The sequence below is a fragment of the Peromyscus maniculatus genome, chromosome 23 (genome assembly GCF_049852395.1).
Source record: "Peromyscus maniculatus bairdii isolate BWxNUB_F1_BW_parent chromosome 23, HU_Pman_BW_mat_3.1, whole genome shotgun sequence".
Lineage (NCBI taxonomy): Eukaryota > Metazoa > Chordata > Mammalia > Rodentia > Cricetidae > Peromyscus > Peromyscus maniculatus.
In genome coordinates this window covers 38,715,368-38,741,359 of record NC_134874.1, presented here as the reverse complement: position 1 = coordinate 38,741,359, position 25,992 = coordinate 38,715,368, and the positions used below count along the sequence as shown (strand labels likewise).

Here is a 25,992-nt window from a genome sequence, read left to right as displayed (position 1 = left end):
ACGTCAAAATTTTGACTGGGGAAACAGCCGGATATGGTGTCAGACACTTTTAATCCCAGCACTCAGGAGAAAGAGGCAGGCAGATCTGTGTTCTAGGCCAGCCTGGTCTACAAAGTTCCAGAATGGCCAAGGGATACAAGAGAAACCCTGTCTCAAGGAAGAAGAAAAAAAAAGTTTAGACCAGGGTGGGGCCTGGAGAGCTGGCTTAGCAGTTAAAAGCACTTACTGCTCTTGCAGAGGACCCAGGTTTGGTTCCCAGCACCTACATGGTAGCTCATAACCACCTGTATCTTCAGTCCCAGGAGATCCAAAGCCCTCTTCTGACCCGTGTGGGCACTGTATACTAGTGGTACACAGACACACACATTTGAACAAAACACTCATAAAACTTAAAAAAAAAAAACAAACCTGGAAGTCCAGCCTTTAAAATGGGTCAGGCAGAGCTCATGTTCTTTTAAGACTTATTTATTATTATTATGTATATAGCATGTATGACTGCAGGCCAGAAGAGGGCACCAGATCTCATTACAGATGGTTGTGAGCCACAATGTGGTTGCTGGGAATTGAACTCAGGACCTCTGGAAGAACAGTCAGTGCTCTTAACCTCTGAGCCATCTCTCAGCCCCCTCATGTTCTTATAATAAGCCTTTACTGCTGTGTTTTAAAATTCCCCTTTTAAGCTGGGCAGTGGTGGCACACACCTTTAATCCCAGCACTCGGGAGGCAGAGGCAGGCAGATCTCTGAATTGGAGGCCAGCCTGGTCTGCAGAGCGAGATCCAGGACAGCTAGGGCTGTTAGACAGAGAAACCCTGTCTTGAAAAGAAAAAAAAAGAAAAAGAAAAAAAAAAAAAAAACCTACCTGTTTTAATTCTGGTTAAAAGAAAAAATGTGGGCTGGAGAGATGGCTGAGAGGTTAAGAGCACTGGCTGTTCTTCCAGAGGTCCTGAGTTCAATTCCCAACAACCGCATGGTGGCTCACAACCATCTGTAATGAGATCTGGTGCCCTCTTCTGGCATGCAGGCAGAACACTGCATACAAAATAAATAAATCTTAAAAAAAGAAAAGAAAAAAGGTGGGTTGGTTTGATATGAAAGATGGCTTTGTAGGTAAGGGCACCTGCCTGAGTCCAACGTGTGGGTGGGAAGAGCACTGTTCCTGAAGCTTGTCCTCTGACCACATGTGCTGTGCCATGTTCTTACCCAAGCACGTAACTTTTAAAGATTCCAAGTACAAGAATCACCGACGAAGCCAATTCTAACAGGCTGCGTAACTGTGCACGTGCAGGTTCCCCGAGGATGGAGATGTGGTCCATCCTGCCAAGCCCCACGGCTCAGCTTCCCATCGTTAGCACGCTATTCTGGCACATCTCCCACAGGCATGTGCTCGTGCAAACCGTACCCCATGTGGGCATCTTCACTTGAGCACCCCGACAAGACTGAACACGAATACCACCCCCACTGCATTGTGTGGTTGTGGAGTCACCTACCTTTTTCCCTGAAGGTGGCACGCCCTCCACCCCTCCAGTGTGAGAGGCACGTCTCCAACAATCCAGGATTTTAGAGTGAGGCAAACACTCTAAGAGCTTGTTTGTCAAGTTCCAAAAACACAAGCATGACCAGTTGTATGATTCAAGGTTTTATTAAGTCATACATGCAAAACATACTGCTAACTGCATTAGCAAAAGATCAATGTAAAAACACTCCACAATTCTGCAACTGTCAATTGAAAAAAGTTTGTTCTAGTGGTTGGAAGGCCCAACACTGTGTTCTTGCCAGGGAGTTAGGTTGTACAGAACAGCATTAGCACTAGCAGTTGACAGAACCTCACAGACCCAAAGGAACATCTCTAGGCGGAGCCACGACGGGAAGCATGTGTCCACGTGGGTGAGGTCTAGAGGGGCAGCATTAGTCACATGACAGTGTTGGTACTCTGGCAAGACAGTGATGTTTAGAAGGTTCATAGTTTAAGAAGAATATCTAAAAATAGTTTAAAAACTGTAAAGCTGCAACACATGATTTTTACACCTAGTTACTAGAAAACTAAGGAAAGCACTTATTAGCATTGAGTAAAGTAAGGTGAAAACAGGAATGCACTTCTACTAATCTACCAAAAGAAAAAGAAAAAGAAAAAAGAAAAACCTCAAATGCATTATCAGGAAGATCTTATAGTACAGGTCAGACATATTGCTCATTCAGAAGGGTCCTAAAGAAAAGCACTTGCTAAGTCAGCAACTGTGGGGATGGCCAGTTTAAATAGGGAGTCAACACCCTGGGATCTGAGGAGGGACGGCAGTGTGGGGACAGGAACAGCTCAAGAGAGACACTGATGAGACCGGCCATTTGTCATCTACTGTGTCTGACAGAAACTAACCGTTAGAAATCTTTACCCGTGACACTTTTATTCAGTTGAATTACTCCATGTACAATGTAGTGTAATCTCTACTTCATATTAGTCAAAATACTGTCTTTATCCTTTGACCATGTCGTGCTTCACACACTCCACCCAGCATACCCACGACTAGGAACAGAATACTTCATTCGAGGCAACACGGGAACCAGATCTGTTCAAAGTCTGCAAAAGCTAGTCAACTGGGATTTTAGAAAAGTCACTATGAAATCAAAGGGCTGAGCTGTTACACTCACCCCTTGTGACGTACAGTACAAAGTTATGTAATGAACATGGGCTGATAAGTTACATGGCAACGTGTCGTTAAGGAGGCTGTGCTGCGTGCATCACATGGTCTGGAAACTAGGGGAGGGTCTGCACCCCGACTCCAGAAGCTGCAGTCTTCTTAAAAACAAAAGTCTCTCTCAACAGTTTAGTGCTTAAGTGTTCTCAGCACAACGCGACTTAGTTCAGAAGGTATTTTGGCAATTCTTATTCTGAGCAAGAATAGGGGATTTGAAAAATAAGGCTTTAAGAAGGCTTGTCATTTAGGGCTGAATTTTAATAGACCGTAAGTTGGAATTCTTACATTTAAAACAGAACCTTAAAATTATTGACTGGTTCATTGGTTCAAAATGGTTTTATGGAAAAATTAATCTGTAACAAAAACTTGGCATCAAATGCGAAGGCTCCACCGTTTTTTGAGCAAAGCGTACAAAGGTTCCAGGGACAGGACCAAGAATGAGGGGCTCAGACATTTACAACAACAGGCATTTTCTCTTCCTCTTCTTGACAGGAGGTGGACAGAGAACCGCTCGGATAGCTTCATCAAACACTGTCTTGAGGCCTCGCTGTGTGAGTGCTGAGCACTCCAGGTATTTGACAGCACCTAGAAAAGACAGCCACGGGGCACTGATAGATACTGACACTCAGAACACAGTTCCCCTTGACTAAGTGGGCACAGTGTGGCTCAGCAGCCAACTCCCACACCAACACGAAGACCAGCGAAGAGACCCCGCAGGAGAAACCTTCCCCTCACCCGGACTCCAGCCACTCATCAGGACTGCAAAGCAGACACAAGAAACGAGGGTTTCATACCGATCTCCTTCGCCATGGCTAGCCCCTGCGGGTAGGTGATGGGAGTCAGCTTCTTCTCCTTCAGCTTCTCAATTGTGTCCTTATCATCCCTAAGATCAAGCTTCGTCCCCACTAGGATGATGGGAGTGTTGGGACAGTGGTGTCGCACTTCAGGATACCACTAGATGTGAAGACAGAAACAAGGCCATGCCGCTCTCCTCCTCCACCCAGCTCATATGCAGTGAGTATAACCTCTAGGCAAAGATGGCCTTGCAGAGCTTCCCTGCCTCCTAACTGAGCCTTAAAGAACCGTGCAAACCCTGGCTAGCCAGGCTGGAGCCCCAAGACAGAGGACAACATGACAGGCCCCACCTGTCAAGAACCAGGAGGAAGGAGACAAGAGAGAAGGGCAGAATGGAAAGTACCCCCAAAGGAAATCACTTTTGTTCTTAGGAAAAGAAGTCTAATTTATAGGATCACCCTAGAAAACTCACTATCAGCTCAGGAATGAGAATACAAAGCTAGCTCCACTGTCCCCGCCATGGTCCCTAACTATACTAACAGGGTCCCTTACCCCTTCTCACTAAGTTGGTGCAAGATGCTGGAGCAGAAAGAAATGGTCACTAGGTCAATTCCGAAGTACCACTGTGACGAGAGCCTGCTTCCCAAAGAAATTAGTTCTAGAAACCCATACCTTAAAGCCAGACTTAAAAATGGCCCATTCCTCAATACAGTTACTAAAGTCAAGTTAAACAATTCCAAGTTCCCAGCAGCTGATAGCATTCATTTTACTTTGCAATATTTTTCTAAGAATGACATTATGCAAAAATCGTTCCGTAAGTTCCACTTACCTTTGCACGGACATTTTCAAATGATGCAGGACTCACAAGGGAAAAGCAGATTAAGAACACATCCTACAGAAAGGAAACACAGGCAACATGTAGAGGACACTCTTACACTGCCCAAGAGCTCTGCCTAACACTGCTTGCAGTGAACTGTCAGAGGCACTGCATGCTACTGCTACCAGCAGCTAGGTCCTCAATACCTCCCACTTAGCCCCCGCCACCCCCCAAGTTAGCCAGATGACTTCCAAACCATTATCAAACCCGCCAACCAGACTTAAGAAAACTGCTGGAAGCCGTTTGAGGTTTGAGAAGTATGAAATCACATTCCCAGGAGGCTGCTTTCCAATCATGCCCAACTGGGAACCTAATCATCTGTTATCAACACAGAAACTCTTCTGAAAAACAGTGTCTCAGGCTCATGGATGCAGAGTTGATTTTAAATACATCATCTACCAAGATACGCTTTTCATTAAGCTCTCCATGTGCACATTAAGTGCAAACCTTACATCATCACTAGCGTCCATCAGCCAGCTTGTCACTGTCCCTGGCACAAAATGGAGTTCAAAGGTTTGCTGTCGGCCCTCCAGCCAGGGAGAGAACGCAGTGTGACTTCTCCCAATGACAAGCACTGACCACACCCCAGCACTGTCACAGCTTCCCAAGCACAGCCGGGGTCCTCTGGGAAACTTGCCCCCAGGGCAGCTGTGGCCCCAGAAAGAATGCAAAGGGAAAGCAATGCGAGAGTGCTTACTCAGGAGAAACTGCTGGCTAAATATAAAATATCTGAGTTTTCCTTCCTATCTGGTATTGCACATGAAATAAAATTCAGTTATTTACCTGTATAAAATAATGCCCAAGAGTTTCTAAAATGCTAGGCTTATCAAGACACAGCCCTAGAAAATGCAATTATGCTATGTTGTGAAATGCAATTATGCTATTTTGTGAAATGCATACAGTTCCCAAGCTAGCACCTTAAACCATCCAGCTGGTATCTTGTACCTGGAAAGGAAAGAAACATCCCACACGACAGCTTTTTATAAACAACAATGTTTACTTCAATGCTGGCGCATGCACAAGCCTATCGGAGAATCACCAGGGCCTCCCAGCATCCAAGTTGATTCCGAACCCTCTCAAAGCACAGTTGGGTTAGCTCACCAGCGCTGCACAGTCGCCCCGCAGCCCACCACACAGAACACCAGAGTAAGAGGAAAGGCCCTGGGAGTGAGGTTAGTCTGGGCTCACCACATAACCACCCAGGCAAGCACCAGGTGGACCCTCCACACCTGCACCTCCTACCATCCCAGGGAGGGGCTGCCCGAGGCCCTTCCTTTCACGTGGGAGGAGGGAAGCAAGCAGTTCATGGACCACTTCAATCAACTGGTAAGGAACAGTCAGGCTCCAGTGAAAGTTTATTTCATCACGTGAAACCTCTCCTTGAGTGAATCAGATAGGAAACACTCAAGGAACCCGAGGCTCTATAATAGTGTTCCTGGGAAGACTAAGTGAGATGAGAGAGGAGACAAAGCTTGAGGCTGAAGTCGACTCAAAGTCTTACATACGGCAATCGGCTTGTCTCTGCCCCTGGAGGTGCTATCTTTACCACTTGTGTCTCCAACCTAGTAATGCAGGAGAACTTTGCTTGAGTTCAGTACAAACTAAGAAATACAAAAGTCAATATAACCTGTTAGTCTTCATCAGAAGTTGTCTCAGCCCTCCTGAGGAATCCAAAGGTGTACGATAACTTAACACATCTCAGAAACCTAGAGCCACAAAATCATTACTCCATGAAGCCTGGAGCTAAGGGGCTGTCGTCCCCTGTACAGCTCAACAAGGAAGTCAAGTGCACGCTGGGCCTGCCACCAAAGCACTCCCACTGTGGCAGCCTTGCCAGAATTGAACACATCCCCCAGAGTCAGTATTCAGAAAGTGTCCCTTAACATAAAAAGGCCTGTTGATGGCACCCATTAGTGTCAAGATCTTCAAAGATTGAGTTCTCAGAGACACACGCCAAAGGAAACCTCAAAGATAGGCGAGGCACCTGCCTATAGGCAGTGAGGCTTTCCGGAACAGGGAGCCAAAGGATCCAAGCAGGCACACCAGTTCTGGAGTGAGGTGTGGATTCAGACTGCAGTTACTCAAGTGAATAGTGTTATTCAGACTAAGGTCCCTTAGCACCAGAGTTGAGAGGGCAGCACTTGATGGCAATTTTCTAAGTGACAACCTTTTCCGTTTCCATCATCATACTTTCAGTTTGTTTCTATCCTCAGTAAAATTTGACACGCTTACTCTCCCAATATAGAACACCCCAGAAATTCTAATAAAGACAAGCAAGGCAATTATTTTAATTCACTTCACTCAACCTTTGTATTTACAATTCAAAGAGTACAATTTCCATGGACTGCAGGTTTCATCTGTGGGCTATTTCTGAAGGTGTCCACATATTGTTTCACTGTGACAGTCATCAGTATAGGTCAGAAAACAGCTGGAGCCCCCTCTAGCCTCATTCACTCCACCCCCGTTAGCCCTCCAGCATCTTCCGGATGGAGGAGAGGCACACACAAGTGCAACCACACTTCCAACCTACACATGCATTATGCTATCTGCCTTCTCCTTTCTTGTTCCTTTTTGGCCCCTTCCCCTTGGCCTAAATACAGCTTTCATTAAATTAGTTGGCTTCTGATGCTTTTTTCCTACCATCAATCCCTTCCGACCTTGCTTTCCTGAAACCAGGGCACAAGGGGTTGTCCTACTGCTCCTCCCCATCCTTGTGACAGCACCCATCTTTTCTGGGAACTTGACTACCTTCTCAGATCACCAGGACACTTATAATTACCATATACCCAACCCGCCTTTAGTGAGTCTTAGTGTGAGTCTCCAATAACTTTATTACTCCTACATCACTTCTCCTACATCACCAGCTACTTCTTTCTCCCTCACCTGTCAAAAGTACAGCCAGAGTTGAAAGAAACAGTTCAGTTAGTCAAGTACTGTCTGGTGGGCATGAGGACCCCCGGGGTACGCCCCAGGACCCAGTGAGAGACCACGGCTCAAGAAGAGCTAAGTGGCTCTTGAAGAACAACATCTGAGGGTGACCTCTGTCACACACACACACACACACACACACACACACACACACACACACACACACAAGCATACACCAACTACAGCTACCGCAGTCCTGCTTGCCATACCTCTGCCTGTCAGCAGTACCGTCCCCAGTAGGAGCCAGCTTTAGAATGAGAAAGAGCAGAGCAAAAGGCGACTGAAACCTCACTACCACAGAACCATGATAGCCTGTATTCTACGCTCTCCCAAACCCTTCTATCTGTATTTCAGGTTCACATCAGGATTTTTCTTTGTTTTTTCCTTGTTAATATATTAAATATTATATTTAATATAATAAATATTTCCCCCACACAGGGAAAATGACCAGGGCTTACACACACAGCAGAGAAAAGGCAGATCTAAAAAAAAGCTGGGCAGGCGTCCCCAAGAAAACACACCCTGGAAGAAGGCAGGCAGCTCCTAGCCCCTGGGAGCTGGCCTGAAGCTGACAGCTTCACTTGGTGGAGGTGTTCCTGTAAATCCTAACGAGCTCCCAGGCCTCCCTGTGACCATGCTGATGAAACGCACCACGTGGGATAAAGACTAGGAGATCATTTCCTAAACCCAAGGTCACTCACTTGGAGAGGCTCGGAGTACAAGGAACTGCTGCTGCTTCGCCAGTGGACGCTTCAGCCCCACTGCATCCCACCCCCTTCTAAGGAGGACCTCCTAAAATACAAGGCTGTCCCAGCACTCAGCCGGGGCAAACCCCTTTGACTGCGTCCGACACACCTCCAATCACTAATACGGTACCTAGAGTGCTCCCCTCAAGGCAAAGAGCAGTACACCCTACTCTGGGGAACTGCAAGTAGTTTTTAGTGACCTCCAGCTGGAGGACCAGACATCTTAACAAAGACTAAACCAACCCTTCAAAAATCAAAACTGCGCCAGGCAGTGGTAGTACATAGACAGCACTCAGGAGGTAGAGGCAGATGGATCTCTGAGTTCAAGGCTAGCCTGGTCTATAGAGCAAGATCAAGGACAAGCAGAGCTACACAGAGAAACCCTGTCTAGAAAAACAAAGCAGAAAATAGGAAATCAACGCTGCAACCAGTGTGGGCACTCACAACTGTAACCCCAGGGGCTAGAGAGATGGCTTTGCTCTGTGATTACAAGACTGACTGCTCTGCCACAGGACCCAGGTTCGATTCCCAGCACCCATGTGGCAGGCAGTTCACAATTGTCCCTAATTCCAGTTCCAAGGGATGTGATCTGGCCCCCGTAGGCACCAAGCATGCACATGGTACACAAGCAGACATGTAGGCAAATATTCATACACACAAAAACAAATCTTTAGAATATCAGTTTAAGCTGCAGGTTACATACTGTCTCAAAACAACAATGGCCATAGGAAGTGTTAACATCTCTTTTTAGTGTGCTCCAAACAAGAAACTTCCACTTGGCTCTTGAGAAGAATACCTGAACACAGTGTTTTAATGAGTCACATACACAGGCTTATAGCTCAAAGAGCCAAGACTATGTGCCAGTCAGCAGAGACACAGAGTAAGGTGCCATCCAAGAAACCCTCGGTCTCCTCATAGTATGACATCATGGCCCACAGCAAGGCAGACTTCTGAGCACTGGCATTTGAGCATAACTTCCACATCTCAGAGAGTCCTAGCAAGCAAGCCTTTGGCTGCTGGCTGAGTGCTCTTAAGGACCTTCACCTCACCACCCACACGAGAACATGGTGTATTAGCAAGAATCTTTTCTTACTCCTGTCTCGCTACTCAGTTCCTTCATAAGGAAACCATCCACCTGCTACACACAGCAAATCTACAGCAGCTACTCTGAGTCAGACCTTACACACACCTTTACAGTTTATTCAATCTGGGAAGAGTCCACCTCACTCATCTGTGATACTCAGCACACAGAGTCTGACTCCTGCCAAGTCACCTTTGACTTGCTAAGAATGACTCCCTCAGACAGAATGGCCTCACCCTATTCTGTACCCACTGAGTCACAATAGGGTGGCTCCCATTTCTCAGAAACGATGCCACACCCTTCCAGAAACATCCATTGGGCTGGATCTATACCAACTGCTATGTTTTAAAGCCCACCTGAAATCTGGAATTATTTAGCACCCACTAGATGCTGAGCGTTTCTAAAGACACCGAAGGCTGCAATCACCTCATGATTGTGCACTGATTTTAAATACTTGATCATAGGCAATTTTTAGCACTAGATTAACCGGGGAAAAAACCAAAACAACAACAACAACAAAAACCCCAATTCAAACCTTCCTTCTTACATTTTTTATCTTTATTTAGCACTGTTAACTAAAATTCGGCTATAACTCAATTAACAGAAACCTACAGTTCAAAAAGACAGTATCTGGCAACACTTCCACTGAGAAATGAAAGGTAACCTCTGACTGCAGAGAAAAGGGATCTTCTACTGTGCAAAACCATTACCAACTAAGTAGCAAGTTCATTTAAAAACACAAAGACACTCCAAAGTAAGGGCTAAGTAGGTACAGCTGCCCAGTCAGTCAGAGTTCAAAGCCTGCCTTTCTCTAAGCTATGCCCCCAGCCCAAGCCAGATCCCCCAGTAAACAATGAGAGGCACTAAAGAGAGCACAAGGAATGCTCATCCAAGGAAAACCTGCAGAGAAGCCTCGGCTCATCAAATCTGTAAAGTGGAAGGAGAAGCAAGTGGGCACTAGAGGGTATGGACTGTGCCAGAACTGGTGTGCACACAACAAGTATTTTGTTGTTTTTGTCTCACAATATAGGCTAGCTTTCAACTCACAGACATCCACCTGCCTTGTCTCCAAAGTCCTGAGATTATAGGGTTGAACCAACACACCTAGTCTGATATGAATTAACTCATTTTATGCTAGTGGCAAGCAGGTAGAGGCCAGAAATGAAGAAACTGCCTGAAGATGCACAGCTAGGTAAAAGTACAGCACCTGAATCCAAGGCATTCACTCCGCTGCCTTTACGGTTGGCCATTTTATCACCAGAACTGTTCTATGATACATTCTTATTTCCTTACCTCCCTGTGCTGGTATGTATAAAGGCAAATGCTCTACCCTGAGCCATACCCCTGGCCCTAAAATACACTGTCTAAAATGAAGAACATGTATTAAGATAAGCAAATGACATACATATGACAACTGCTTTGCACCATAACACTGCCTTCCAAGTACCCACTGTTCTTGCCAATCAGTGCTCTAATTAGCTTCAGGTAAATGATCATTTGGCTGCCTCATATAGAAGCTGAACTAACTAAAAAATGTTTTTCCTGGCTAGACACAAAGGTCTATTTTACAAAACTGAAACCTTAGTACTGAAGAACTATGTGCTTTATGGGGGGGGGGCAGTATTAGGGCTTTTGAGACAGGGTCTCATGTAGTCCAGGCTAGCACTTACTATGTAAGCAAGGATGACCTTGATCATCTTGCCTTCACTTCCGATTTCAGGCACAAGCCACTATGTCCAGTTATGTGGTGCCAGGGATGTAACTCAAGACTGTGAATGCCAGGCAATCATTTTACCAACTGAGCAACATCCCCACCCCAAGAAACCGTAACATTAACTCCTTAATTTGTTTTTTGGAGACAAAGTCCCAAACTATAGGCAAAGTTGACCCTCAAACTTTATAGCAATGTTGCCTCAGCTGGATGATAGGTATGAGCCACCATGCCCAACCTAACCGCTTAACTTGCTTTTACAGTGCAAAACCATCCAAAACAAGCCATCTTTCAAAGTAACTGCTGTTAAGAACAGCTTTGCAAAACCAAAAATAAGTCAGTACCTGTTCTGATTGTCTGGAAACTAAATAAAAGAATGCAAAATAAAAAAGGCTGAATAACTGATATTAAAAAACCCGCTGGGTGGTGGTGGCGGCGGCGGCGGCAGCAGCGGCGGCGGCGCACGCCTTTAATCCCAGCACTCAGGAGGCAGAGCCAGGCGGATCTCTGTGAGTTCAAGGCCAGCCTGGACTACAGAGGGAGTTCCAGGAAAGGCACAAAGCTACACAGTGAAACCCTGTCTCGAAAAACAAAAACAAAAACAAACAAAAAAAACCCAAATTCTGACTTGCATGAAAGGAAGTATTTACTACTAAACTAATTTACCTTCACTTACATGCTCACAGAGCCCAGTCACAGCAACACAAGTAGATCTGTGAGCCCACTAGGTGGACACTGAAGAATTACACACTCTAAACATGGTAAAATCAAGCGTGAGCCTTACTGTTTGCGGATAGGAGAGGGGACGCAATCTGTCATAATCTTCTTGTCCAGCTGTATCCCATAAGCCCAGATTCACTGGCTTTCCATCTACCATAACATTGGCAGAATAGTTGTCAAAGCTGTAGGAAAGGACAAGAAAAGGTTAGTCATAGACTTGGGGACTAAGTCACAGTCCCACAGCTTCCCAAAAGAGGTGTGCTATAGCAAAGAGGATGGGCCTGGAGGCTGCTAGTCCAGAAAACATCCCGAGGCATGAGAAGTCGCCTGGTCAGGCTGAAAAATAGGACACAGGGAATCAAACACACACAACCAGAGAGACAAGAAACCAAGGACAGGCTACTGACTAACAAGGAAACAAACATACACTCAAAATGAACTTGCCTTTAATAAAAACCAAGGGCTTTCTCTGCAGGAAAAAGACAACATGGAAAGAGTCCCTCTTCCAAATCCTAATAGTCATGTTTTTCATGAACATATTTTGTTCACTTTCAACCAGTGTCCTCAGTTAAAGTGTCCACAGCAAAGTCACCTATGCCTGAGGCCAAAGTGCAGTGGCACAACAAAACACTGCGGGACTTTAGAAGACACCCAAGTTCTCAGAGTGAGTACACCTGACCACATAGGTGTGTAAATTAGCCTGAAATTGCTATGGACAAATTAGTTAACTTCAGTAAGAGGCACCCCAGAAAAGCCTGCTGACTAACCAGAGAGGAAAAGTCATTATTTAAAGTGCTGTTATCCCAGCATTAAGAGGCCGAGGCAGGAGGATCACTGCTGTGGGATGCTTTTGTACACTGGTTTAATAAAACGCTGATTGGCCAGTAGCCAGGCAGGAAGTATAGGCAGGAAAAACAGACAAGGAGAATTCTGGGAAAAGGAAGGCTGAGTCAGGAGACACCAGCCCATTGTCCAGGGAAGAGCATGTAATGGCACACAGGTAAGGCCACAGAAAACGTGGAGACATATAGATTAACAGAAATGGGCTGAGTTTAAGTGTAAGAGCTAGTCAGTAGTAAGCCTGAGCTAATGGCCAAACAGTTTTAATTAATATTAGCCTGTGTGTGTTTATTTGGGTCCAAGAAGCTGCAGGACTGTCGAGTGAGAGAGATTTGTCCAGATCCAGACCAAGAAACCTTTTAGATACAGATCACTAAGAGTTCAAGGTCAACCTAGGCTACAGAACAAGACCTTGCCTTAAAACAAGAACAGAATGCTACTGTGGTATCACTGACTGCTCAAAAACAAAACAAAACCAAAAACTCAAGGGCATGGAGCACAGTAAGGTCAGGAGTCTTTGGCCAACCTGAGCTACACAATACCCCATTAAAAAAAAAAAACAAAAAAACAAAAACAAACAACTTTACCATTGCAACTTAAAGCAAGACAAGATCTTTATTTGTTTTGTTGGCATGTATGTACATGCACATGTGTGTCTGGTGCCCATGGAATTCAGAAGAGGGCGGGCGACATGTCCCCTGAAACTGGAGCTGCCATGTGGGTGCGGGAACCAAACCCAGATCCTCTGAGAACAACCAGGGCTCTTAGCCACTGAGTCATTTCTCCAGCCCCAGGAAAAATATCTAATACATCAGTGTTAAGGCTAAAGGGAATTATTTTTATTATTTGTAGTACTTAAAAGTAGGGACTTGGCCGGGCAGTGGTGGTGCACACCTTTAACCCCAGCACTTGGGAGGCAGAGCCAGGTGGATCTCTGTGAGTTCAAGGCCAGCCTGGTCTACAGGAGGGAGACCCAGGACAGGCACAGAGAAACTGCACAGAGAAACCCTGTCTCAAAAAACCAAAAAGTAGGGACTCTTGGTATAAAAAAGGGCAAAGTTTAAGCTAATGTGATTTATAGACTACTAACCAAAACAGCCTTTATAAAGATCATGGCAGGTGTGGTTTATACAAGGGAGGCCAGCCTGGGCTATCGTGGTCCCCCTAGGGCCTGTGCCTTCAAGAGTACACTGGACGCAGACATGAGGACAGAGTGCTGCAGCGTCACGAGAAAAGTGCTTTTCTTCCCTCTCAGCTGGGCTACCCATTCGGAACACAACTCTGCCTAGTCTCACCTCTACAGCCCTGTCACAGTGACATGGAACCAACTGGTGACTGCCTGAAAGGCCAACTAAACCTAGTGCAGCAACACTCTGTGCTCCAGTTCCCACAGAGCCAAGTCATCAGACACCCCACTGCTGTGCTCAGGCTCTGGTTTTCTCTACATTTCCCAGCCTATACACTCCATAGTACAGAGTGTAATCTTTTGTTTCCTAAATGTCTAAATATCAATCAGGAAACTGTACATTCCCTCATATGAGCCTCATATAAGGAAATCATACATTAAATTGACTCATTTATTTTTGAAGCTCTAAATACCTAACAATTAGATTCCAGTCAACGTTTGAGAGGAAAATAAACACTATTCATTCACATATGGATTGACAAGAGCTTTGCAGAATAGAAAAAAGACGCATCACAGGCAAAATGGTTCCCAACCCGAGGAGGATACTCACACGGTGGGGATGTACTCTCCAGGGAATGCATTGGTCGTGTAACTGATCAACAGGCAGGTTTTACCAACAGCTCTGAAAGAAGAGAAGAAGGCTGTTTAGTCAACATGAACACAATCCTGGCTTCCACCATTCTGCTACAACAACCTACAAAATCCCTGGGAACAGTTATACCACATCGATGGCGTAAACAAATAAGTTTTTCTAATTTAACATTCTGCTCACTTTTTATCTTAAAAATAAAACGAAACCTTTGTATTTCTCAGCAAGGCAGATTGGGCAACCTCCCCTTCTGTTTATGTGGCATCTGGACCAGCAGTCAAGGATTACTAAGGACAGGACTCAGAGAAGCACTTAACAAAGTTTCTCCTAGAACATCTTCCACTCAGACGATTACTAATATGTGAACATGGCAGCTGCCTTTGCAACTTGCACTGTTCTTTTTCAAGTGCTGACTAATGCTGCTGCCTGCCTCTCAAACTCCCATGCCCCGCCCCCCTCAAAAGCCTGTCCCTAACAGAGCACAGCCAGTTCAACAGCCAGAGGGCTCGCTCTCTCTCTCTCTCTCTCTCTCTTTCTCTCTCTCTCTCTCTCTCTCTCTCACACACACACACACACACACACACACACACACACACCACCTCTCTACCCCCAATTCTCACAAGATGTGAAAGGAGCTAGCATCATATATCCCAAACATGTTAATGAAGGGCACAGGGATGGAGTAAACTTCTCAAACAGCTGCAAAGAGAGAGCAAAAGAGAAACGTGCAGAAGTAAGTAACATTAAGGGGACAGACAGCTATCGCTATCACTAGTGTACCCTCAGGTACAAGTTAGGGTACTGTCTGAAAAGCTCCCAACAGGATGATGGTGGTGCACGCCTTTAATCCCAGCACTTGGGAAGCAGAGGCAGGTGGATGTCTGTAAGAAGTTCGAGGCCGGCCCTGGACTACTACAGGGTGAGTTTCAGGACAGGCTCAAAAGCTACACAGAGACCCTGTCTCATAAAAAAAGAAAAGCTCCCAAGCACCTGAAATTTTTTTTGAGAATATAACTAAGAATGAAGATTGCTGCATCATTTGTAAAACCAATAAATAAAATTTCTAAGTTTCACCACAGTCCCTAATCAACTACAGGGACATCCTAAAGGCTCAGTCCAAACAGTTCTCTGTAATGAACGCAGCTCGCTGCTGCCTTCAGATGCTTTCTAAGGTCAGGATGATACATTGGTGCTGGTTTGTACGATTCTGATGTTCAGCCCAGGCCACTGTAGACTGGGGGGTTCACTATCCAGAAGGCAAGCTTTGTATACTTTCCTTCCACTAATTGGGACTAAGGGTTCCACAACCACTCAGTCTTGCCAATACTTGTTTGACTTGTAACATTATTAAAGGTCTTAATGAAGTTGGAACAAACTCCCCACCCTAAAGATCTCACTGTCAAACATGACATCATCAGCAGGTAACTTCCAATCCCTAACGGCTTTCTAAACAGAAATGACTCATGAGACATTTATCTTGTGAAAGGCTTGGAATGTCAAAACAAACCTGTATGAGCAAGAGCCTAAGATTTGGAGAAGGCCTAGATCGGAGATCCAGAACCAGCTCTATCATTTACTTGTAGTTTCTGGCACATCGGAACTTCCTCTTCTGCCTTTGTTCTTGCTCATAGGCAGATGCATTCAACTACAGTGAGCATTAATCCAATACCAATTTACAGCAACAAAGGCAGGTACTTGGTGCTGAGATACTGTAGGACACTGCAGTATACTGCTCATGGGACAGCCAGGAGTGGGGGCTCAAGCCTGTAATCTTAGCACTTTGGGGGCTAAAAGAGATCTCCAGGAGGATCAGGTCAGTCTAGGCTACTGAGTGAGAATCTACTTCAAATAAACCAACAAAAACCTAGGATGGTGGGAGAAGGTAGAGGATGATCAAAGTACATTCCACACATATATGGAAATGTCAGTGAAGGCTCTTAGTACAATTAATGTATGTAATAATTAAAAAATAAAATCTCAGCTGGGGATGTAACTCAGTGGTAGAATACTTGCCTAGTACACAGAAACCCCATGTTCAATCCTCAGCACTTCATCTTCCTCACACCACCACCATGTTCCCCAGCATGCTAGGCAAGCCTTATACCAGATCTGTACCCCATCTAGAGGGATCATCTCTGAAAGGCTCAACTGGGAAGGGACTGGGAAAATCTGATATTGAGAATTTTGTTGTTGCTATTTGTAATAATGTGCCTGTGCATACACATCACAGCATTCAGGAGATAAACTTTAAGGGAGCAGTTCTCAACATGGGGGTCAAATGACTTTCATAGGAGTTGTTAAGATCATCAGAAAACACAGATATTTACATGACAACTCATAACGGTGGCAAAATTACAATTATAAAAGAAATAACTTTATGGCTGGGGTCACCACATGAGGAACTGCATTAAAGGGACGCAGCATTAGGAAGGTTGAGAGCCACTGCTTTAAGGAAATAAACAGGTTCTCCCCTCTTACCATGTGTACCCCAGGGATGGAACTCAGGCTGTCAGGTTTGTCAATAAGTACCTTCACCTACTGATGTGGGCTCATCACACGAACCTAATGGCCTTGAACTCACTATGTAGACTGGGCTGGTTTTGAATTTGTGTCTATCCTGATCTTTTGACCCATTTACCTCTGCCTCTTCAGTGCTGGGGTCAGTTGTAATATAATGGCTGGGAATGTAATTATTATTCATTATTAACTACAATTTATGTTCTATAAAAACATGACTATAGGGTTGGTGATGCAGCTCAGTTGGCCTAGCATGCACCAAGTCCTGGGTTGAATCCCCAACACCAAATAAAGTCAGGCAGGATGGCACTTGTCTGTAATCCTGCACCCAGGAGGTAGAAGCAAGGAAGATAACAAGTTCAAGGTCATAGCACATGTGAGGCCAGCCTTGGCTGTGAGAGCCTGTCTCTATGTACTTTTTATTAAGTTCTTAACTTACAGATCAGCATAAATGGAAAGGTTATTACTCTTCTTTTAGTGTATTTACTCATTCCTTGTAAACATATGGCATAAATCAACTCTAGAGGCCAAAGTCAACATCTAACTACAGGAAGTAGCACCAAGACTATGTCCACATGGAGAATGGAAGCCATATTTGGTTACAGCCAGGATGGACACTGCTGCAGAATTTCTGGAAGTTTCTGTCTGCTTTGGAATTTTCTGAATTTGTATATTTTAAAGGCTCAGTTCAACCTCCTTTTTTTTAAATCTTTAAACTCTAGAAATGAGCCTTGGTCTACTAGAAGAAACTCCTGTCTGTTCTATATCAGCTCTTCCCCTAGCACATGACACTACTATTTCTTTAACCTATCTGCACTTCCTGCCCTATCCTGCAGAAAGGACTAAGAATGAAGCCCACTAGTGATTTCCGTTCCTACTGACGCCTTCATTTTCCTGTTAAGAGAACTTTGTTCTTCATGCCCCCTCTGTTTGACCAGCTGTATCATTATTTTCTGAAACTACAAACCAAACCTTAAAACACACAAGCCAATAACCTGAAAGCACTGACAATTTCCTCACATTAAAAAACATGTAGAGATCCCAGCACTTGGAAGGCAGAGACAGGCAGATCTCTGTTTGAGGCCAGCCTGGTCTACAGTGGGAGTTCCAGGAGAGATTCAAAAGCTACAGAGTAACCCTGTCTCAAAAAAAAGACAAAAAACATGTAGAGAGGCTGGCAAGATGGCTCAGTGTTTAAGAGCACTTGCTGCTCTTGCAGAGTTTGAGTCCACATCAGAGGGCTCACAATGCCTACAGCTCTCTTCTGCAGGCATCTATCTGCAGGCATGCAGACACTCAGACACTCTTATATACACACAAAGTCTTTAAAGGTATGTAAGAAAACTGGCTGTGCAATCACAGCACTTGGGAGTCTTAAAGAGAAGGGTTGCTTCAAGTCGAGTCCTGCATGGGCTACATAGCAAAAGCCTGTCCAAAAAAGAAAAAAAGAGTTCTTTTTGCATAGTGGTAGCAGGCTTGCCTAGTATATATAATCTCCTGAATTCCATGCCCAGCATCGAAGGATGGGGTATTGATCTAAACAGAAAAAAAAACTTTTAGCATGAATACTGGGGAATATTAATTTTAGGTGTGTTACTTTCGTTTATGTTGCATTTGTTTAACTCTGTGAAGTTGTGTTACTGTGCCTGTCAAAAACACCTGATGATCTAAAAAAGAACTGAATGGCCAATAACAAGGCAGGAGAAAGGATAGGCGGGGCTGGCAGGCAGAGAGGAGAAATAGAAAGAGAAATCTAGGAGAAGAAAGTAGCCACAGAAGGAGAAGGGCATCAGGGGCCAGCCACCCAGCTACACAGCAAGCCACGGAGTAAGAAATAATGAAATGTACACAGAAATAGAGAAAAGTAAAAGCCCAAAGGCAAAAGCTAGACAAGAAAATTTAAGTTAAGGAAAGCTGGCTAGAAACAAGCCAAGCTAAGACAGGCATTTATAATTAAGTATCAGTGTCCGTGTGTGACTTATTTGGTACCTGGGTGGCAGGGCCCCAAAAGAGCAAAGCCAAACAACTACACCTGGCCTAGAGCAAGACAAAAATATTCCTAAGACTGAAAAATCAGACCCATCCAATACTGTAAACCAAATGCAGATCAGGTAATACTGTCTAAAAGCATACAGATCTGACCAACAAGTCAATATTAAGGGTAGTTAAGGTATCCTAAGACTGACTTAAGGGTAGTCAAAATCAGACTGCAACACACAGATTGAAGGCTACCTAGCAGGGAGGACCCTAAGATGACTGTAGCTTGTAATAAGTTTTGATTTTGCCCAATCACTTTTGCAAGCTTTAGTGAAACATTTCACTATTAGGATAAGAATTTGTACCATATCAAGCTGACGAAAGAAAATGCTGGCTGTACTTTCAGGAGGGGGCTAAAATCTTTTTAGATTATGGATGAGCCTATAGAAAAATGTCTGCCATAAATCAGTGAAGGGGAAGATGAATAGGAATCTCACACAACTTAATAAAACATAGCTCTCTGAACAAATGAAGATAGGTTTCTTCTGTATCCCAGAATCTAATCAATATTTATATGTATAATTCAGCTATTATTTGGCTTAAAAGGGCTAATTGGGAAATGTTATCATTTTTACTATTTTCTACAGAGAAAATATTTTCCAGTTTCAAATAACCCTGGACTTTTGAATTATAACCTGTTTTTATGTTCAAGCTATCTGTGTATTATTTCTCCTGCAGTTGTACATAAAATGTTTTTACATTCAAAAAAAGGGGACAAATACTATATAATTGTATTACATGAAATATATAGAATATACAAATTCATAGAGACAGAAAGATTAGATGTTATCTCAAGATGGAGAAAAAAGGAAAATAGAGCAATGATTTCCTAAGTACAGAATCTGTTTTATGTGATGGAAAAGCCCCACAAACGGACAGTAGTATCAGGACATAATATCATGAATATAATAAATCAATATAATTAATGTAAAAAAAAAAAGGTAGTCAATGCATACCTGTCTAGGTCTTAGAAGTAAGACAGGAGGATCCAGAGTTCAATTCTAGCCTTGGGTACATAGGGAGTTTGGGGGCTACCCTGAGCTATATGAAACCCTGTTTCAAAAACTAAGGTGGGAGATGGAGAGATATGGCTGAGAGATTGAGAACTTGTTGCTCTTCCGGAGGACGCTCCCAGATCAGGCAGCTCATAACCACCCGTAACTCTGCCTTCAGAGTATTCAATGTGTTCTCCTGGCCTCTGTGGGCACCCCCACACATGGCATCCACTCATAAGATTCTGTAACAGTATTCCTTCCACAAATACAAATGAAGAACGGCAAGACTATGTTCAGGAAAACAGATGAATCAGTAAGAATAGTTCGGTACCAGGAAAAGACAAACCCAATTCAGAACTCTCAAGTTTACGAGCCAGCAACATCATAACCAATGGGTATAAAGAGTAATGCCACTGAAGACTTCCAATTAAGACTGTACAAAGTTTCTCAGACACTGAAGCCTGAAGATACTACACATAACAGAAATGAGGCTTCAAGAAGGCTTTATTCTATACTGCCCCTCTCTCACTTTCAGAATTATCAAATCACTGGGGTAGCAAATTAGAGGCCAGTGGAGATAAAGTTAATTCAGTAACTTATTAAAGAGAAAAGGGCTGGAGAGGTACTGCAGAGATTAAGAGCACTGGTGGTTCTGCAGGACTCAGGTTCAATTGACAGCACCCACATGGTGGCTCACAACAGTCTGTAACTCCAGTTTCAGGGGATCAAAGCACTCTTCTGGGAACCAAGGGCACTTGGGACTTGGTGCACAATACACACGCAGGCAAACACTCATGCATATAAAATAATAATAATAAAATATAAATTTGGAAGCCAGTTCAGAATTCAAGTACCTTCATAATAGGGCAAAATAAACACAGAAGTCTTTATCACAAGAAAACAAAAACTGAGTTTAAGCAAACTCATGGGTCATGCTATCACTGCTCAATGGAAGCAGAGTAAAATGGGTCCATTCCTGTAAGGATGACATCACAGGAGGCAGAACTAACAAAATTCCTGGAGAGCAATGTCTAAGTTAGACATATGCAGACAAGGAGGAAACCCCAAGACATTCGCTGTCAGCTTTCTGATGGGGCTAAACTAAAGCAACACTATTAAAAACCACTGAGGTAGTTGTGATGGCACATCTCTGCAATCCCAGCACTCAGGAGACAAAGGCAGAACAAAGCCAGAGGCCAGGTTGGGTGGGGATCTAAAAAAGCAGTAGAACACTTCCCTCCCAAATGTGAGGCCCTGGTAAAGCTTGGTCCACAGCATCAGCACATGCCAGACCACCATCAAGAAAAACACACAGCTTCTGTTTTCAGAAAGACCATCTGATAAGCTTTAAATCTCTCTATTTTATATCCACTGCCCCAATTAACTACTGAACAGAAACTGACCCACCAGAAGAATGCGGGCAAACTAATCTAACATGGTCATAACATTTATTCCTTGTTGTTTTTTTGACACAGGGTTTCTCTGTGTAGCTTTAGAGTCTGTCCTTGAACTCTCTTTGTAGACCTGCCTCTGCCTCCCAAGTGCAGGGAATAAAGGCATGCACCACCACTGCCCAGCTTCCTAACAGAATGTTTAACTGTAATTCCTCAAAAGAAAATTAAAATAAAGTTGCCAGTTTGTAGGATCTTAGTTTCTCTTTATTCCTTCTATTAAAAGGCACACTAAGAGGCTTTTAGTCCTATAAAACTTAGTATACTATCTATGACATTAGGCTTAACTACTTTAAATTTTTCAGAATAAAAGGCATCCCAACTATACCTCAGACACAGCTTATTTGATAAAAAGCAAAAAAAAAAATTATTGGCATGAAAAGCTATGTATCTATATACTTCTAAACCAGTGGTTCTCAACCTTCCTAATGCTGCAACCTAATCCAGCTCCTCATGTTATGGTAACCATAGCATTATTCCATTGCTACTTCATAACTGTAATTTTGCTTCTGTTATGAATCATAATAGGGGGTCACAACCCACAGGTTGAGAACCAATGTTCTAAACCAATGTTCGCTGTACATTCAAAGTGTAAATTTCAATCTTTTGGTAAATGTACATTTCCCTTCTGTTAATTAGCCCCACCAGTATCTACATCGAATACAGTATGAAAAACACACCGAGAAGGTCTGGAGAGATGCTAATGATTACGAGGAGCACTGGCTGCTCTGCAGAGAACCCAGGTTCAATTCCCAGCATCCACATGGTGACTCATAACCATCTGTCACTCCAGTTCCAGGGCATCCAACGCCCTCTTCCTGGCTTCTTTGGACACCAGACACAAATGTGGTACAGACAGACATACACGCAGGCAAAACATTCGTATACATTCAGTATTTTTTAAGTACAAGTTAAATGTGGTGATGCACATCTTTAATCCAGCATTCAGATCTCTTCGAGTTCCAGGCCAGCTAGAGATATACATCAAGACTTCATTTAAAAAAAAAAAAAAAACAAAAAAGTATACTGGGGGTAGAAAGATGGCTCCGCAGGTAAAGGTAAGTTCAATCCCTGGGACTCACACGATGGAAGGAGAGAACCAACTCCTTCAGGTTGGCCTCTGACCTTTACAAGCTTGTCATGGCAACGTATGCCTTCCACATATACACAAATAATATTCCACATATATATAAATTCCACATATACACAAATAAATGAAGTTTTTTTTTAAGTAGATTGAAAAATTCAAGGCCAAGAACTGCATTTCTAACATTCTTCACAGACCCTCATAGTAAAAACAAACCCAAAACCCCACCATTGACAGTAAGAATACTGGCTAGTAGGAATAGCTCAGTGGTGAACACTTGTCTAACACACAAGAGATAAGGCACCGAAACAAAAACGAACACGAACGAACACACACACACACACACACACACACACACACACACACACACACACCTGGAGTAACAATGGCAACCAGCACTTCTAAGCACTCCACAAGGACCAGACACTTAAGAGCCTCTTAATACTCAGCATCTTGTTTAGTCTTGTTTAACTTTCCCTAGAGGCATCTCTCTTGAGGACAGAATGATAGGCTGAGGGTTACTCCAGAAGTTAAAAAAAAAAGGGGGGGGGGCTGGAGAGACGGCTCAGCAGTTAGGTGCACTAGCTGCTCTTCCAGAGAATCTGGGTTCGATTCCTAGCACCCCATAGTGGTTCACAACTGTCATAAACCAGCTTCAGGGGATCCTCTGCTTGCACAGACACACATGCAGACAAAATATCCATACACATAAAAAATTAAGAATAGAAAAGGAAAGCAGTGGGAATCCAAAGGAAGGATCCAGATCCCATAGTAGGCATTCTGCAAGTATTTAACTTTTTTGTTTTTTTTAAAGCCAGTAACAGGCTAAATCATATCTCAGCTGTTCAGCACTTGCCAGGAAGCAAAAGGCCCTAAATTCCAACTCCAGCACAGGGGGAAAGCAGACCTACAGTAGGATCTGTTAGTATCAGATCAACTTAATATTAGCGTACCTGTTGCATGTGTGTTTCAGTCAGTCCTAGAAATTTTCAAACACTGTGGTTTGGTACTGGATTAGCAACAATTTGCCTCTTTTTAAAAACTAATTTTTTGAGGATGTCTTCCACTGTATTTTGATCACATTCATCCCCATTCCTCTTCCCACCTCCTCCAGCTTTGCACCCCTTAAAAGCCCACCTGAGTTCAATCTGTGCTGCCCATACACTCCACTGGAGCTAGGTGGATCTACCAAGGCCACACCCACAAGGAAAACTCACTCTCCCACCCCCAGAAGCCAGCCATCAAGGGTCCATTCCTACTCAGCCCAGGCCCGCTCTGCCCCGGGCTAGGATTTTATACAGCTGCTGTTAAGTTCGAAAGTGTAGTCCAGATGATACTGTTTCTGTCCAGTGTCCCTGACCTCTGGTTCTTATAGTCTCCCTTCTTCCTCTACGGTCCCTAAGCTTTGGGATGACAGAGGACGGTGATACAGCAATTTAACTTACCAAGGGGGTTAAAAAAAAAAAAAGGAAAAGAAAAGAAACTGAGGCATGTGGCAGGACTTCCCAGTCCACAAAAGTATTTTTAACTTTTAAAGGAAGTTCAGATAACTTTCAACCTTCCCCAGGAAAAGTGCTATGTTAGTTAATTCACAACACACACACAAAAAAAAAATAAAACAAAAACCAACCTTCACTTAAAGCAGGCCCGATGGCTCACACCTGTAAACCCAACACTACCAAGACTGTCTCCGGAGAATCATCATCGAGGAGCAAAATACAGAAAGACCCTGGCTCCAAAACAGAACTTCAACTGCTTTCATTATCAAACTATCTGTCCCAAGTGACAAAAATAAAACTTTTTTTTTAGGAAGTGAAAGGAAAGCAACACATACATCCTAGCCAATGAAACTCCCAAAGTGTAGTTATATACATTGAACCGTGTTCGTAAGACTTCCTGTTTGAGACAAATCCCACAGACTGACATGTTCACCAAGAGGAAAAAAAAAAAAAGGCTGTCTGACCGTTTGGCTAAATTAGTTACAGGGACATCCCAAATGCCCAATGTAGAGTGAGGCAAATACACTGAACAATCGAGTCCAGGGGCTGCAATTCAGGAAAACCGGTGGTCACTGCAAGCGTGGAAGACATGAAGTTTGCTGTGCGTTCTACCGAACTCGAAAGTGTACCAGTTGCATCTCGTGTTGGAGGAAACTGCCATTAGTACATCTCCAAGCTTCCTCGTTAACACGAACCCACACAAGCAACGCTGAGACGCGCGATTTTGCTCCGATTACACTGAGATTCTTGTTTCTACCGAAAGGGGGGAAAACTGCATAAGACCCGTCTTGTCTCCCTCGAGGGCCTGAAACCATCACGAACAGTTATGAAAAGAATTGCCTCGAGTCACAGGGAGCTGGATCTGCTACGTCCACGTCTCATGCCTTGAGAAGGCTCCTTCTTCTTTTTTTAAATGACCACACTACGTTCAATGGACAGTCTTCATCACACTCACTCGTTCAGCTAGCATTCCAGTAACTTTCTCGGCGGAAAGTGTGAAAACGACTATTTTTATAAACACCCTGCAAAGTCCAAGCAACCGAGTCCGTTCCTAACTTCCAGGTCACCCAAGTGACCGGTGCAAACACGCACCGAATAAGATCGACTTGGAGGCCGTTAACTATCCCAGTTCTCGGGGGGAATCCTGAGTTACTGAAGAAACTAGACTTCCTTTTCTCAAAAACAATACGGGGAAAGAAAAAAAAAAAAAAGCAAGCAAAAATTTTCAAGCCAGCCTCGTCTACGTGCCATCGAGAACAGGGCGACGGGCGGTGTCCGGCCCGGGAAGAAAGCGGGAGGGTGGAGTTCACTTTTCCCTCCGGCCGGCTCGCCCAGGCCCTCCCCCAACCAGAAGCCGGAACCAGGCCTGGGAGGGTGGGAGGCTCGCGCCCCCAAGAGAGCCGGGCGCGCGCCCTAGGCTAGCCCGAGGCTTTTCGGGCCTGCGGGGACCCGGGTGCCGGCCGCCCCCCGATGGCGCCGCGTACGGCACCCCCTCCGCGGCCCCCGGCGCGGTCGTGCACTACTCACCCGTCTCCCACCACCACACACTTGATGGCCTGCATCTGGGCCGCTCCGTGGGCCGCGGCGGCGGCGGCGGCGGCCGGTCACTGAGGCGGGAAGCGGCGGGCTCGGGAAGCGCGCGGCGGGCGGGTGCGAGGCTGCGGGCGGCGGGGCGCCGAGTGCCGGGACCGCTGTCCACGCCGCCGGGGCCCTCAGCGGACTGGAAGGCGAAGCACAGCGGCAGCCACCACCCAAAGCTGGGGAAAACTGCAGAGAAACAGGAAATGGCCGCTCCACTCACATCCGGCCTCCCCTCCCCCTCGGTGCTGTCGACGCAGCTCCCAGGCTCCGGGCGGGGCCGCTCCCGCCCGCTCCGTTCCTGGGTTCCACGCGCTTTCGGGAAAGCTCGGAAGCACTCGGCTCCAGCCGGCGATCGCGCCTCGGAGGGCCGCGGGGCGGGGCGGGGCGGGGCGTCCGCCATCTTGGCACGCTAATGCGTCCCGGGCGTGACCAAGTTTAGGGCGGTGTCTGGCTCTGCGGGTCTCTGGTTCGGGTCTCCACTCTTGCCAGTGCCACGGGGAGATTCTTGACACCCCTTGTTTTGTGATAACTACAATATGCTGTGGCATAAGGCCCCTCTAGAAAATTGTATACAGCTTGTGCTACCATGAGGTCCTGTCTCCAATCCCCCCTCCCCGCGCGCCCCCGGGGATGTAGCCCAGTTAGAATTCCTGCCAGCATG

At 44.9% G+C, this 25,992-nt stretch overlaps 1 protein-coding gene across 2 annotated transcripts; it reads right to left on the bottom strand.

The window, feature by feature from the left end:
- Window positions 1-1,621: 1,621 nt before the first annotated feature.
- On the bottom strand, window positions 1,622-25,602 carry Rac1 (Rac family small GTPase 1). 2 transcript variants are annotated; one of them, XM_076560431.1, is made up of 7 exons: window positions 25,278-25,462; window positions 14,126-14,197; window positions 11,614-11,731; window positions 5,869-5,925; window positions 4,316-4,378; window positions 3,486-3,645; window positions 1,622-3,276 (listed from the first exon to the last, which is right to left on the bottom strand). In XM_076560431.1, exons 1-7 carry the CDS (start codon window positions 25,310-25,312, stop codon window positions 3,146-3,148), a joined length of 636 nt encoding a protein of 211 aa, XP_076416546.1. In that variant the 5' UTR covers window positions 25,313-25,462; the 3' UTR covers window positions 1,622-3,145. The 2 variants fall into 2 exon arrangements, with proteins under 2 accessions (XP_076416546.1, XP_076416547.1); XM_076560432.1 differs by lacking the exon at window positions 5,869-5,925 and having other exon boundaries at window positions 25,278-25,602.
- Between the last annotated feature and the right edge of the window lie 390 nt (window positions 25,603-25,992).